Genomic DNA, 16,992 nt, shown 5'->3' on the forward strand with positions numbered 1-16,992 from the left:
GCATGAAGGAACTCCATGCAAATGGATTTTTGGAGTCATTTGATTTTTGAATCATTTGGCGCTTGCAAATCTTTTCTAAAGAGAATGATTAAAATACCGTTCATAGGCCAAGAGTTGAACGGGCAACAAACTTAGTGAAAAATACATGATGATGTATGTGGTTCACTAGGCATAGTTGTGTGCGGGAGATTCTTCTACTTCATGAAAACTTCAAACAATGAATTGAGTATATATATGTGGATATATTCGATAAGGAAGAAGTTTGAAACATTTGAATGGATTCAAATAAATTTCAGTATGAAGTGGAAATCATCGTAATAGAAATCAAATATCTATGATTGGATCATGGTGGAAATATTTGAATTACGAGTTTTAGCGAGCATCTAAGAGAGTTATGAAATTGTTCTACAACTTACGTTTCTTGGAGTATCATAGTGATGATGAAGTATCCAAGAGATATATCCAAATTTTGTTGGATCAATGATGAGATAAAATATTGATGCCATTATATTTTTGTGGATTATGCTTTAGTGACTACCGCTTTTACACTGAATAGAGCATCATCATGATCCGTTGAAATGACACCATACAAGTTATGGCATGGGTATAAACCCTAATAGTCAACCAAAATCGGATGAATGTCTTTGTTGGTTATCCCAGAGATTTAATTGGGAATTCTTCCCACGAGACAAAGACAAAAGTGTTTGTCAATGTTTCTTATTTCCGAGAAATTGTTTCGAGTGAAGTATTTGAGTGGGAGGACAATATAATTTGATAAGGTTTATGAACCTAAGCATAATGATCAGAGTAGCGCAGCATCGGAATTGGTTTCGGAAGCGGCCACGACGATCATGGCTCTCATGACTACAAAGTGTTTTAGCCATGAAGATCGAAGTACATATTGAACCTTGTAGGTATGGTTTACTTTGTGATCAAATAAATGATTTGTGGACAAAGGATTGATTTTGAACAATGATAAACCAACTACAAACAAAGAAGTTATGATGGGCCCTGACTTCGTTAAAATGGCTATACGCCATAAAATCCAAGATAGATGAATACTTTTTGAAAGTAAATGGATCTATGAAATTGATGGACTTGGATGAAATATCCTTGAAGAAGCTCAACTTATTGAAAAGTTGTTTACGACAAAGTTCAAAGAGTTGACTACGATAAGATTAGATCTTTCGTAGCAATGCTTATAGTCTATGTGGATTATTCTAGTAATCACTACATATTTCTTTTATGAGATATGTTAGTAGGATGGCAAAATACACTACTTAACAGAAGTGTATATTAAAGGTGTATACTAGATACAAACCAAGAGTTTTGCTGGTCCGTGAAATACTAGATAGGTATATGAACTTCAATTGGATGAAGTGAGTATTACGGAGTTGGAATCTTCACCAGATGAAATAGTCAAAGAGTTTTTTAATTTCATCAGAGACGATGAAGAGGCTTGCGTTTGCAAAAAATTAAGTGGGAGCGCTGAGACATATTTATAATACTTATGTAGAAGACATATAGTTGGTTATAAATAATGTAATTACATACTTGATTAAAAGGTTTAATTGAAAATTAACTTCAATGAAAGGATATGGACTAAAACATATTTAGTGTCAAGATCTATGAAGATAGATTGAAACACATAATAAGTTTAAGTCAAAGTACATAGAATGGATATTGAAATAGTTCAATATATAAATATTAAGAAAATGTTCTTGTCATGTGAAGGTTTAACAAGACTTGAGTGTATCTGACACTCGATGAGTAAAAATACATGAGTGATTTTAGATCACAAATAAAATGTACAAAATCAGATATCTTGTGCTCTAAAATGTTATGAGCATATACCGGAATGATTCATAAGATGATCATAGGACGACAGTAAGAATATCCTTGAGTACTTTAGAAGAACTAAGGATATACATATATATTTTTGTATGAAGAAATGACAAACAAATCGCTGTAAGGTGTTACACCGATATTTATTTTGTCACATATCAAAAGAGAATTTCAATCTCAAATTAGACTAAGTGTTGTTTTAAAGGTAGCACAATGAACTAGAAGTTGTCTATGTTAGATTTAGAAGAGTTCTAAATATTGTGATGGATTCTACAAAACGAAGGCAGAGTATGTCATTTGTTTTGACAAATGACTGAGGATGTTGAGTCAAGAAGTTCTTTGAGAACTTGGTGTAGTTCCGATAGTGTCAGAACTTTGAAGCTATATTGTATGTGACAATATTAGTGACTTATTTCAGACCGCGGAATTAAGGTTCCACCATAAGATCAAACATATTTAATGCCAACTCATTTGGAAATGAGTGATGCGTTGAGACGCAAATGAATTACAAAATACATACGTTTCGAGCGTGTCGATCCGTTGACTAAAAACCTCTCCCGTGAGCAATACATGATAAAGCACCATAAGGCCAAGGTGTTATATCTTTACAAATGTAAACTAGATTATTGACTCTAGTGCAAGTGGGAGACTGAAGGAGATATGCCCTAGAGGCAATAATAAAGTGGTTATTATTTATATCTTTATGTTTATAATAAATGTTTATATATCATGCTATAATTGTATTAACCGAAACATTAGTACATGTGTGATATGTAGACAAACAAAGAAGTCCCTAGTATGCCTCTTAACTAGCTTGTTGATTAATGGATGATTAGTTTCATAATCATGAACATTGGATGTTATTAATAACAAGGTTATGTCATTGTATGAATGATGTAATGGACACACCCAATTAAGCGTAGCATAAGATGTCGTCATTAAGTTATTTGCTATAAGCTTTCGATACATAGTTACCTAGTCCTTATGACCATGAGATCATGTAAATCACTTGTACCGGAAAGGTACTTTGATTACACCAAACACCACTGCGTAAATGGGTGGCTATAAAGGTGGGATTAAGTATCCGGAAAGTATGAGTTGAGGCACATGGATCAACAAGTGGGATTTGTCCATCCCGATGACGGATAGATATACTCTGGGCCCTCTCGGTGGAAGGGCGTCTAATGTCTTGCTAGCATCTGAATGTGTTCATGAGGGACCACAGACCGCGGTACGAGTAAAGAGTACTTGTCAGGAGACGAGGTTGAACAAGGTATAGAGTGATACCGAAGATCAAACCTCGGACAAGTAAAATATCGCGTGACAAAGGGAATTGGTATTGTATGTGAATGGTTCATTCGATCACTAAAGTCATCGTTGAATATGTGGGAGCCATTATGGATCTTCAGATCCCGCTATTGGTTATTGGTCGGAGTGAGTACTCAACCATGTCCGCATAGTTCACGAACCGTAGGGTGACACACTTAAAGTTGGATGTTGAAATGGTAGAACTTGAATATGGAATGGAGTTCGAATATTTGTTCGGAGTCCCGGATGAGATCCCGGACATCACGAGGAGTTCCGGAATGGTCCGGAGAATAAGATTCATATATAGGAAGTCATATTCCAAGTTTGGAAATGATCCGGTGCATTTATGGCAGGTTCTAGAAGGTTCTAGAAAAGTCCGGAAGAAACGCACTATGGAAGGTGGAGTCCCGGAAGGACTCCACAAGCTTGACCAGCCAAACCCTAAAGGAGGAGTCCCAGGTGGGATCCACCTAGAGGTGGCCGGCCACCCCACCTCAAGGAAAGGTGGGAGTCCCACCTTGAGTGGGACTCCCTCCTTGAGTAGGTTTCCCACATATGGGAGGTTTTAGTGTTGGGGTCTTATTCGAAGACTTGGACTAGAACTCTTGGGGCTTCCACCTATATAATGAGGAGGAGAGGGATGGGGGCAGCTGATACGTCTCCGACGTATCGATAATTTCTTATGTTCCATGCCACATTATTGATGTTATCTACATGTTTTATGCACACTTTATGTCATATTCGTGCATTTTCTGGAACTAACCTATTAACAAGATGCCGAAGTGCCAGTTGCTGTTTTCTGCTGTTTTTGGTTTCAGAAATCCTAGTAAGGAAATATTCTCGGAATTGGACGAAATCAAAGCCCAGGGGCCTATTTTCTCACGAAGCTTCCAGAAGTCCGAAGGAGAGACGAAGAGGGGCCACGGAGGGGCCAAACCCTAGGGCGGCGCGGCCCCCCCTTGGCCGCGCGGCCCTGTGGTGTGGGGCCCCCATGCCGCCTCTTGACCTGCCCTTCCGCCTATAAAAAGTCTCCGTGACGAAACCCCCAGTACCGAGAGCCACGATACGGAAAACCTTCCAGAGACGCCGCCGCCGATCCCATCTCGGGGGATCCAGGAGATCGCCTCCGGCACCCTGCCGGAGAGGGGAATCATCTCCCGGAGGACTCTACGCCGCCATGGTCGCCTCCGGTGTGATGTGTGAGTAGTCTACCCCTGGACTATGGGTCCATAGCAGTAGCTAGATGGTTGTCTTCTCCCCATTGTGCTATCATTGTCGGATCTTGTGAGCTGCCTAACATGATCAAGATCATCTATCTGTAATTCTATATGTTGCGTTTGTTGGGATCCGATGAATAGAGAATACTTGTTATGTTGATTATCAAAGTTATATCTATGTGTTGTTTATGATCTTGCATGCTCTCCGTTATTAGTAGATGCTCTGGCCAAGTTGATGCTAGTAACTCCAAGAGGGAGTATTTATGCTCAATAGTGGGTTCATGTCTCCGTGAATCTGGAGGAGTGACAAGAACCACTAAGATTACGGATGTGCTGTTGCCACTAGGGATAAAACATTAGTGCTATGTTCAAGGATGTAGTCACTAGTTACATTACGCACCATACTTAATGCAATTGTCTGTTGTTAGCAACTTAATACTGGAAGGGTTCGGATGATAACCTGAAGGTGGACTTTTTAGGCATAGATGCAGTTGGATGACGGTCTATGTACTTTGTCGTAATGCCCAATTAAATCTCACTATACTCATCATAATATGTATGTGCATGGTCATGCTCTCTTTATTTGTCAATTGCCCAACTGTAATTTGTTCACCCAACATGCTGTTCGTCTTATGGGAGAGACACCTCTAGTGAACTGTGGACCCCGGTCCAATTCTCTTTACTGAAATACAATCTACTGCAATACTTGTTCTACTGTTTTTTGCAAACAATCATCTTCCACACAATACGGTTAACTCTTTGTTACAGCAAGCCGGTGAGATTGACAACCTCACTGTTTCGTTGGGGCAAAGTACTTTGGTTGTGTTGTGCAGGTTCCACGTTGGCACCGGAATCACTGGTGTTGCGCCGCACTACATCTCGCCGCCAACAACCTTCAACGTGCTTCTTGACTCCTACTGGTCCGATTAAACCTTGGTTTCTTACTGAGGGAAACTTGCCGCTGTGCGCATCACACCTTCCTCTTGGGGTTCCCAACGGACGTGCCAACCACACGCATCAAGCAAATTTCTGGCGCCGTTGCCGGGGAGATCAAGACACGCTGCAAGGGGAGTCTCCACTTCTCAATCTCTTTACTTTGTTTTTGTCTTGCTTAGTTTTATTTACTACTTTGTTTGCTGCACTAAATCAAAATACAAAAAAATTAGTTGCTAGTTTTACTTTATTTGCCATCTTGTTTGCTATATCAAAAACACAAAAAAATTAGTTACTTGTTTACTTTACTTAATATCATGCATGTTTTTATTTCACTAGTTAAGCATAATGGAAAACAACAAAAATATGAGAGATCTTTATGAACTTTATCTTGAATTAGGACATGATGTGTTTGAAGAGAGAATTAAAAAACCCATGGAACTTTATATGCATGCTAATGGGAATGTTATTACTATGAATGCTTTGAACACCATTGTTGCTAATGCTATGGAAAATTCTAAGCTTGGGGAAGCTGGCTCTGATGAGCATGATCTTTTTAGTCCCCCAAGCATTGAGGAGAAAATTTTCTTTTATGATTACAATATGCCTCCTATATATGATGATAGCCACTTTGTTGAATTTGCTCCCACTACAACTAATAAAATTGATTATGCCTATGTGGAGAGTAATAATTTTATGCATGAGACTCATGATAAGAATGCTTTATGTGATAGTTATATTGTTGAGTTTGCTCATGATGCTACTGAAAGTTATTATGAGAGAGGAAAATATGGTTGTAGAAATTTTCATGTTACTAAAACACCTCTCTATGTGCTGAAATTTTTGAAACTACACTTGTTTTATCTTCTTGATCTTGTCACTTTGCTTTTCATGAATTTATTTGTGTACAAGATTCCTTTTCATAGGAAGCATGTTAGGCTTAAATTTGTTTTGAATTTGCCTCTTGATGCTCTCTTTTGCTTCAAATACTATTTCTTGCGAGTGCATCATTAAAACTGCTGAGCCCATCTTAATGGCTATAAAGAAAGAACTTCTTGGGAGATAACCCATGTGTTATTTACCTACAGTACTTTGTTTTTATTTTGTGTCTTGGAAGTTGTTTACTACTGTAGCAACCTCTCCTTATCTTAGTTTTGTGTTTTGTTGTGCCAAGTTAAGCCGTTGATAGAAAAGTAAGTACTAGATTTGGATTACTGCACAGTTCCAGATTTCTTTGCTGTCACGAATCTGGGTCCACCTCCCTGTAGGTAGCTCAGAAAATTAAGCCAATTTACGTGCATGATCCTCAGATATGTACGCAACTTTCATTCAATTTGAGAATTTTCATTTGAGCAAGTCTGGTGCCATTTTAAAATTCGTCAATACGAACTGTTCTGTTTTGACAGATTCTGCCTTTTATTTCGCATTGCCTCTTTCGCTATGTTGGATGAATTTCTTTGATCCATTAATGTCCAGTAGCATTATGCAATGTCCAGAAGTGTTAAGAATGATTGTGTCACCTCTGAATATGTCAATTTATATTGTGCACTAACCCTCTAATGAGTTGTTTCGAGTTTGGTGTGGAGGAAGTTTTCAAGGATCAAGAGAGGAGTATGATGCAACATGATCAAGGAGAGTGAAAGCTCTAAGCTTGGGGATGCACCCGGTGGTTCACCCCTGCATATTCTAAGAAGACTCAAGCGTCTAAGCTTGGGGATGCCCAAGGCATCCCCTTCTTCATCGATAACATTATCAGGTTCCTCCCCTGAAACTATATTTTTATTCCATCACATCTTATGAGCTTTTTCTTGGAGCGTCGGTTTGTTTTTGTTTTTTGTTTTATTTGAATAAAATGGATCCTAGCATTCACTTTATGGGAGAGAGACACGCTCCGCTGTAGCATATGGACAAGTATGTCCTTGGTTTCTACTCATAGTATTCATGGCGAAGTTTCTCCTTCGTTAAATTGTTATATGGTTGGAATTGGAAAATGATACATGTAGTAATTGCTATAAATGTCTTGGGTAATGTGATACTTGGCAATTGTTGTGCTCATGTTTAAGCTCTTGCATCATATGCTTTGCACCCATTAATGAAGAAATACATAGAGCATGCTAAAATTTGGTTTGCATATTTGGTTTCTCTAAGGTCTAGATAATTTCTAGTATTGAGTTTGAACAACAAGGAAGACGGTGTAGAGTCTTATAATGTTTTCAATATGTCTTTTATGTGAGTTTTGCTGCACCGGTTCATCCTTGTGTTTGTTTCAAATAAGCCTTGCTAGCCTAAACCTTGTATCGAGAGGGAATACTTCTCATGCATCCAAAATACTTGAGCCAACCACTATGCCATTTGTGTCCACCATACCTACCTACTACATGGTATTTTCCGCCATTCCAAAGTATATTGCTTGAGTGCTACCTTTAAAATTCCATCATTCACCTTTGCAATATATAGCTCATGGGACAAATAGCTTAAAAACTATTGTGGTATTGAATATGTAATTATGCACTTTATCTCTTATTAAGTTGCTTGTTGTGCGATAACCATGTTCACTGGGACGCCATCAACTATTCATTGTTGAATTTCATGTGAGTTGCTATGCATGTTCGTCTTGTCTGAAGTAAGAGAGATCTACCACCATATGGTTAAGCATGCATATGTTAGAGAAGAACATTGGGCCGCTAACTAAAGCCATGCTCCATGGTGGAAGTTTCAGTTTTGGACAACAATCCTCAAATCTCAAATGAGAAAATTATTAATTGTTGGTATATGCTTATGCATAAAAGAGGAGTCCATTATCATTGTCTATGTTGTCCCGGTATGGATGTCTAAGTTGAAGAATAATCAATAGCGAGAAATCCAATGCGAGCTTTCTCCTTAGACCTTTGTACGGGCGGCATAGAGGTACCCCTTTGTGACACTTGGTAAAAACAATGCATTGTGATGATCCGGTAGTCCAAGCTAATTAGGACAAGGTGCGGGCACTATTAGTACACTATGCATGAGGCTTGCAACTTATAAGATATAATTTACATGATGCATATGCTTTATTACTACCGTTGACAAAATTGTTTCATGTTTTCAAAATCAAAGCTCTAGCACAAATATAGCAATCGATGCTTTTCCTCTATGGAGGACTATTCTTTTACTTTCAATGTTGAGTCAGTTCACCTATTTCTCTCCACCTCAAGAAGCAAACACTTGTGTGAACTGTGCATTGATTCCTACATATTTGCTTATTGCACTTATTATATTACTCTATGTTGACAATATCCATGAGATATACATGTTACAAGTTGAAAGCAACCGCTGAAACTTAATCTTCTTTTGTGTTGCTTCAATGCCTTTACTTTGAATTATTGCTTTATGAGTTAACTCTTATGCAAGACTTATTGATGCTTGTCTTGAAGTGCTATTCATGAAAAGTCTTTGCTATATGATTCACTTGTTTACTCATGTCATATACATTGTTTCGATCGTCATTCACTACATATGCTTTACAAATAGTATGATCAAGATTATGATGGCATGTCACTCCGTAAATTATCTGTGTTATCGTTTTACCTGCTCGGGACGAGCGTAACTAAGCTTGGGGATGCTGATACGTCTCCGACGTATCGATAATTTCTTATGTTCCATGCCACATTATTGATGTTATCTACATGTTTTATGCACACTTTATGTCATATTCGTGCATTTTCTGGAACTAACCTATTAACAAGATGCCGAAGTGCCGATTCTTTGTTTTTCTGCTGTTTTTGGTTTCGTAAATCCTAGTAAGGAAATATTCTCGGAATTGGACGAAATCAAAGCCCAGGGCCTATTTTCTCACGAAGCTTCCGTAAGTCCGAAGGAGAGACGAAGAGGGGCCACGGAGGGGCCACACCCTAGGGCGGCGCGGCCCCCCTTGGCCGCGCGGCCCTGTGGTGTGGGGCCCCGTGCCGCCTCTTGACCTGCCCTTCCGCCTATAAAAAGTCTCCGTGACGAAACCCCCGCATCGAGAGCCACGATACGGAAAACCTTCCGGAGACGCCGCCGCCGCCGATCCCATCTCGGGGGATCCAGAGATCGCCTCCGGCACCCTGCCGGAGAGGGGAATCATCTCCCGGAGGACTCTACGCCGCCATGGTCGCCTCCGGTGTGATGTGTGAGTAGTCTACCCCTGGACTATGGGTCCATAGCAGTAGCTAGATGGTTGTCTTCTCCCATTGTGCTATCATTGTCGGATCTTGTGAGCTGCCTAACATGATCAAGATCATCTATCTGTAATTCTATATGTTGCGTTTGTTGGGATCCGATGAATAGAGAATACTTGTTATATTGATTATCAAAGTTATATCTATGTGTTGTTTATGATCTTGCATGCTCTCCGTTATTAGTAGATGCTCTGGCCAAGTTGATGCTAGTAACTCCAAGAGGGAGTATTTATGCTCGATAGTGGGTTCATGTCTCCGTGAATCTGGAGGAGTGACAAGAACCACTAAGATTACGGATGTGCTGTTGCCACTAGGGATAAAACATTAGTGCTATGTTCAAGGATGTAGTCACTAGTTACATTACGCACCATACTTAATGCAATTGTCTGTTGTTAGCAACTTAATACTGGAGGGGGTTCGGATGATAACCTGAAGGTGGACTTTTTAGGCATAGATGCAGTTGGATGACGGTCTATGTACTTTGTCGTAATGCCCAATTAAATCTCACTATACTCATCATAATATGTATGTGCATGGTCATGCTCTCTTTATTTGTCAATTGCCCAACTGTAATTTGTTCACCCAACATGCTGTTCGTCTTATGGGAGAGACACCTCTAGTGAACTGTGGACCCCGGTCCAATTCTCTTTACTGAAATACAATCTACTGCAATACTTGTTCTACTGTTTTCTGCAAACAATCATCTTCCACACAATACGGTTAACTCTTTGTTACAGCAAGCCGGTGAGATTGACAACCTCACTGTTTCGTTGGGGCAAAGTACTTTGGTTGTGTTGTGCAGGTTCCACGTTGGCGCCGGAATCACTGGTGTTGCGCCGCACTACATCTCGCCGCCATCAACCTTCAACGTGCTTCTTGACTCCTACTGGTCCGATCCTTAGAGGGCCGGCGCCCAACCCCCCTCTCTCCCCAAACCCTAGCGGTCTCTCTCCTCCACCACATCCCGCACGCTTAAGCGAAGCTCCGCCGGATTTCTCCACCACCACCGATACCACGCCGTCGTGCTGTCGGATTCAAGAGGAGCTACTACTTCCGCTGCCCGCTGGAACGGGGAGGTGGACGTCGTCTTCATCAACAACCGAACGTGTGACCGAGTACGGAGGTGCTGCCCGTTCGTGGCGCCGGAACCGATCGTGATCAAGATCTTCTACGCGCTTTTGCAAGCGGCAAGTGATCGTCTACCGCAGCAATAAGAGCCTACTCTTATAGGCTTTGGAATATCTTCAAGGGTTAGTCTTGATCATCCCCTCGTTGCTACCGTCTTCTAGATTGCATCTTGGCTTGGATTGCGTGTTCGCGATAGGAATTTTTTTGTTTTCTATGCAACATTATCCTACAGGGTGCGTTGATGCTACTCCCTTCTCTTCCTCTACGCCTCGCGCTAAAGTGACCAGAGCGAGATGATATGGATCGACGATAGCTTCAAGATTTTTGGGGGTCGGGAGAAATCCCTGCCGGCTCGTCCAACACCAATGCGGTGACTCCTACATATGGCGATGTTTCTTCCTGAAGGGCGTACCACCTACCCACCTCTTTGTGTACCAATTCTTTTTTGCTTTCTCGGCCTTTTTTGGGCTTGTTTGTGATACATCCTCAACATGCTCATTGTACCGTGTGGTTGCTGTATAAATATAGTCGGACGAAAACATATTTCAAGGAGCGAAGTAATACACGTAACACATTTCATAAAAAATGAAAAAAATGAAGGCCTGTGAGAGGCCCAGAAACAGTAATACTAGTTAGGGCAGACGAAAAGTTGTGAAGCCTAGTTCAGAGAAAAAAATAGTGGACATTAGTGAAGGAAATCAAAATTAGCGTCTCAGAATAGTGGCATGCGGACGCCTCCCAGTCACAGACAACCTTATTTCAAATCAAGAATGGCAACCAATCGAAAATCATCAGCCGTCCGATCTAAATCAGACGGCTGTAAGAACTCCTTTTATCCTCTTCGGCTCTGCCTTCTCTCTTCCCCCGCTGCGTCAGTTGCCAACTTGGCGCTCCATTCTCTCTCCTCGCCTCTCCTCCAGCTCCGCCTCCACCTCATCAAGATAAGGCAGGACGGGTGCAGGCCACGCTTCTCCGGCGGCGGCATCTTCCTCCGAGCGCGACCTGCCGCCGGCACCCGGTCCTGGAGAGGCTGCATGCATGAGTAGTCGCGCTGCCGCCGCCGCCGCCGCCGCCGTTGCCCAGGAGCCATGGGAATGGTCACCGCCGCCTCAGCCCTCCTCGCTTCGCCGACGCATACGCTACGATGCCGCGGGTCTCTCTCCGGCGTGCCGAGGCTGCGCCTGAGGCCCGTGTCCCCCGGCGCCGGCGCGCTCAGGTGACTGCTTGCTGCTACCCTTTGCGCCGCGCGCATAGGTGGCTCCTTTTGGTTTTCTTGGGAAGTTCTGCTGGGTGAGAAGCTTGCCTCTCTGGAAGCTTCAGATTGCAAGCGAGATTTCGGAAGTTTAGGTCGATACATTTTACCTGCGGGTGAAATTGGATTCTTGGTGTGCTGTTGTTTGGTGAATAGATAAAGTAGAAGTCGGGGCAGATTTAGGATTCTCTAGAAGCTTGGTATTGAAGCTAGAGAATGCAGGTGGTGTTTGTGTTTTAGCTGATCTTCTGTCCCGAAGTTTGTAAGGAAGAGAGGAAATTAGTTAATATCAGTACTGTCTTGTTGCCATGTAAGCTAATTCATAGTAGATCCAATCATCCAGTGGGGTCGTGAAGCAAGAACAATTTTATTACGAGTAGTAAAATATTAGCAAAGTTAGTGGATTTGAGTTTGTGATGTTGTGTTTGCTCTCGAGTTGCGATGTTTAAATTAACATGTCAGTGTTTTGCCAGGTTAGACAATTTTGTCCGAAGGTGTTATGTGACAAATGTCGGGGTCGATGTTTCCAACGTAACAAAGGAAGAGGCTTTTGATGATCACCCATCATTACCACCGGGCTGCTCCATTCCAGTTGTTCATATCCTAGGGGATGTTCTAGATTCTAGTCCTTTTCCGCTTCACGATAGTACTCCCCATCCTATCGATTTTGAAGAGTTGCCTGTAAGGATCCTCTTTTCTCCTCTACTTTCTTTATGAAATGCGTTCCTTCTGCCCTCCTCTTACAGTCTGTTTATAATGCAGGTATTGTCTGAAGGAGAGCAACATATATTGGCCGCTACTCCAGCTCACCCTGCTGGACTATATGGTAAGGGGGGCTCATGGTACCATTTGTACTCTTTGCGCTACGCTGTGCAGTTAATACTTGAAATTGTTTATCGCAAAAAAAACTTATTGATGTAATACTTTAGGTCGATAATTTTGCCTGCGGGTGAAATTGGATTCTTGGTGTGCTGTTGTTGGTGAATAGATAAAGTAGAAGTTGGGGCAGATTTAGGATTCTCTAGAAACTTGGTATTGAAACTAGACAATGCAGGTGGTGTTTGTGTTTTAGCTGATCTTCTGTCCTGAAGTAAATATTTCATAGTTGCAGCTGATTAATGTTTTAGTTTTCAAGGTCTAGCATTTGGACAAGCAGTGCATATCTGACCCCATGATTTATTAGTAGTATTATTTTTACACATGTTTTAGATAATGGAAGGGCAAGCCTCCTGATGATCCATCTAAGGTGGAACTTTAATACCTCTTTAACATCTTGTATGCAGCTCTTTATGCTAGCTACTTGTTCGGTAACCTTGTGGAACAAATCTGGAATTTCGCCTGGCCTGCTGCCCTGGCAATTCTTCATCCAAGCCTATTGCCTGTCGCTATTGTCAGTTTCTTCGGAAAGGTACTTCTCCAGTTATAAATTCAAGAGATATCATTAGAATCAACAGTCTAATTTTAGTGATATCCAGCTCTCAGTATTTGTCGGGGCACCAATAGTTGGCAAGCTTATGGACCATTTCCCTCGAATACCCATGTACACAGGATTGAATGCTGTCCAGGTGCTTATCTTTATCTTCTATTCTCTATTTTCTTAGATTATAGGCAAATAAAAGTCATCTCTTTAGATTCTATAATTCTACACCAATGCAAAATAGTTCATGCCTGTTATCTGCTCAACTTGGTTTGACAGGTAGCCACTCAGTTGATATCAGTTGCCATGGTCATCTATGCTCTTAAAAACGTGGGCCATGCTTCTACATCAGCTTTTCTTCTCAGACCTTGGTTCATTGCACTAGTGGTGGCCGGAGCTATTGAAAGGCTTGCGGGATTGGCACTTGGAGTTTCCATGGAGAGGGACTGGGTTGTGCTGGTAATGACATATAGTCTTTCTTTTCGTTCTATTGAGAATTTGTAGTCATAACAAAGTAACAAACACATATTTAATAATAGCTTGCTTTCTTGTATTTTGACCAACTGACTCCTTTGCTCTTCTTTTTCTTTTTGAAGTTAGCAGGAACAAACAGGCCAGTTGCGTTAGCTCAAGCTAATGCTATGCTTAATCGAATTGATCTTATTTGTGAGGTGAGAAATTCATACTGTTATCGAGCTTGCATATCATTATCTGCTTTTTTGAATTTTTTTTGATGACTTTAGCGACAGTTGTTGTTTGGTTGATCTTGTTATCCTGCTAGTCTGTTCTGTAATGCATGCAACCATGCAGTCTGTATGAGTTGAAAAACTGTAGTTGCATAACACATGTTCTGATGTCACAGACTGTTGGCGCTTCAGTTTTTGGTCTGCTGCTGACCAAATACGACCCGGTGACCTGTTTGAAGATTTCCTGTGGTCTAATGCTTTGCAGTTTTCCTATTCTGGTATACTGCATATATCTTTGTAAGCTGAATCATGAATTGCCAGACGTAGCATATATACTTATACTCACAAGATGCTGTATGGTCTTTCTAGGTTATGTTGGGTCAATTAATTAATAGAGTCTCCTGTCATGCGCTTTATACGTCGAGAACCCCCAACGATGAATCTATTTGTGCTGATTTATTGGATGTCCGCAAGATAGGTGAGATCTTTTTTGGAGGAAGTGTATTTTTTCCATTCTTACCATCAAGCAGAAAAGCAAGTAATTTACTAGAGTGCAGCAATGAAGGGTTTATTCATCAAAAGCAAATGAAAAAACTAACACAGCCTAGCAACACACCCTAATATATATCATAGGAGGTCATCTCATTGAGGAAGTTAGATGATCACTTATTTAGTTTTGGTTCTGTGGATGGTCTAATATCCTCTCTAACGTCCAGTTCAAAATGGCCTGAGTTCTATCAAGCATGGTTGGCATGAATATAAGCAGCAGACAGTTCTACCTGCAAGTGTAGCTACCGTGTTTCTAAATTTCAATGTAGCACTTGCTCCTGGCGCCATAATGACTGCATTATTGATGCATCGTGGTATGTTTCACTTCCCCAGCTCAAATTTACAACTCCAGAGAAGTGTCCTGAAATTAATAGCCAGTATTTAACAGGTATTAGTCCATCCATTGTTGGTGCTTTTAGTGGATTGTGTTCTGTTATGGGCCTTGTTGCAACATTCATCTCCTCAAGCCTGGTGAAAAGAGTTGGAATTCTAAAGGTTGATCTATAATTTGTTGGTTCCATTTCTTCTTATTGAGAAAACGCAGAAAGCTTTGTGCCAATATGTTGGTTCCTTTCTATATTTGTTTTTCCAAAATTGATTTTAACTGCTTACATTATACATACCAGGCGGGAGCAGCTGGATTGATATTTCAAGCTTCACTCTTGTCAATTGCTCTCACAGTGTACTGGGCTGGATCCATTTCACAGAGAACACCTTTACTCATCTTCCTCGCATCCATTGTGAGAATTAGACAATAGCTACAAATTATCCTTTGATTAAGAATTATGCAAATACAATAGAATAAACATCGTGCTTGTTTTTTGTTTATCTGCAGGCACTATCTCGGTTGGGGCACATGTCTTATGATGTTGTGGGGACACAGATAATTCAAACAGGGGTTCCTGCTTCAAAAGCAAACCTTATTGGAGGAATGGAGGTTTCAATTGCAAGCCTTGCAGAGTTGGTGATGCTTGCTATGGCTATAATTGCAAATGACATCTCCCATTTTGGCTTCTTGGCGATATTGTCTGTTTCGTCTGTTGCTTGGGCAGCCTGGATGTTCTGTCGGTGGTTGGGAAATCCAACGGATGAACAGAGGGAACTCTTCATTTTCGATCCGCACTTCCAACTTCGAGCAACGTAAGTTCTGATTCATGTCATTAGCCCATTACTTCATGAACAAGATGCCAGAGTTCAGAAGCATTCTACGTACACACTAGAGTTCATTACTATTGCTATCTCTGATATTCCTGCAAGGGCTCTCTTGTTTTTACAATCGTTTTTCCAGTCTGCTATATAAATTTGGAATTACAAGAAGAATTAAGGTGCAAAAGTGCGTTATCTAGTCATGATAAGATGTAAACATCAAATCTTCACGTAGAAGTAATAAATATTTCACAATTCGACTGTGCAGATGGCAGTTCAACATCCCAACAGAACTCATGCTACTTACGAATAACACTTTGATAGAGCATCTCCACTTTATGTTGCAGATAGAAGGATGAAGCACCACAGTCCAGGCACAGCGTGGGAGCAGCGGAGTGAGCGACTGAGCACCTAGTTAGCCTGCAGCCGCTCGTGCTTTAGGTCATCATAGCAGTAGAGCCAACTGCTGCCACATTGACACGGCAGTTTCATACAGCATATCCCCATCTCTTATCTTCCAGAAAGAGGATGAAGCATGCACCATACACTCGCTTGTGCTTGGACTCGAAACTGGGGCTTGCTCTGCAATGATCTGAAGATGTTGCGCAGAGCTGCTGTTACATCTTTGACTGAATACACAACACACACACGTAGGACTTAGGACAGCCACTTGTTCGGCAGGATCCAACTTGTACACTTCATTTTTCTTCTTCTTCTACATCTGCTGTATAGTTGCATCTACTATCAGTTATGTCATAGCTTGTTCTAGCAGTGGCAGAACGGACGTGACTGTCCATACTAGTAACATGAAATCTGTACATCTTCCGTTTTTGTCTGATACCATTCAGCTGCTCCCTCCGTAATCTCATATACTGTATATTTGTTTATATCTAGTTCCCTGGTAATTTCCCCCTTTACCTTTCACCCATATTTTAATAACATATCCATTAACTAATAGCTGTGCCACCTTATATTTTAATACTTCCTCCATCCATAAATAAATATCTTAGATTACTCAAAATTTAGACGTATGTACACAATATTTAGTGGACAGAGGTTGTAGTTTACGTTGGCCTGTCGAACGCTGGGGGGTAGGGGAGAGGCCTGCCGAATGCTTGGGGGTAGGGGAGAGTTGAGCTTAATGTCGGGGACTCCCATTTCCAGGGAGGTGAATCAAGTTCTGCTTAATACGGTTCTTTCCTCACGTAGGAGTTTTTGTGCATCGGGGAGCCTATATGGTATGAGCACCCCCACTGTTGGCTTTCTATGGACTACCTGCAGATGCTCATGATGATTACCTGAGTTCACAGCC

General features: G+C 41.2%; 1 protein-coding gene across 1 annotated transcript; it reads left to right on the top strand.

The window, feature by feature from the left end:
• The first annotated feature begins 11,487 nt into the window (after positions 1-11,487).
• Positions 11,488-16,567, top strand: LOC127299257 (solute carrier family 40 member 2, chloroplastic). Its single transcript, XM_051329201.2, has 14 exons — positions 11,488-11,846; positions 12,356-12,563; positions 12,645-12,708; positions 13,166-13,290; positions 13,358-13,447; positions 13,579-13,758; positions 13,896-13,970; positions 14,162-14,263; positions 14,355-14,463; positions 14,702-14,848; positions 14,923-15,029; positions 15,161-15,274; positions 15,370-15,674; positions 16,028-16,567. Exons 1-14 carry the CDS (start codon positions 11,719-11,721, stop codon positions 16,029-16,031), a joined length of 1,758 nt encoding a protein of 585 aa, XP_051185161.1. The 5' UTR covers positions 11,488-11,718; the 3' UTR covers positions 16,032-16,567.
• The last annotated feature ends 425 nt before the right edge of the window (positions 16,568-16,992 follow it).

This window comes from Lolium perenne, chromosome 5 (assembly GCF_019359855.2).
Source record: "Lolium perenne isolate Kyuss_39 chromosome 5, Kyuss_2.0, whole genome shotgun sequence".
Taxonomy (NCBI): domain Eukaryota; kingdom Viridiplantae; phylum Streptophyta; class Magnoliopsida; order Poales; family Poaceae; genus Lolium; species Lolium perenne.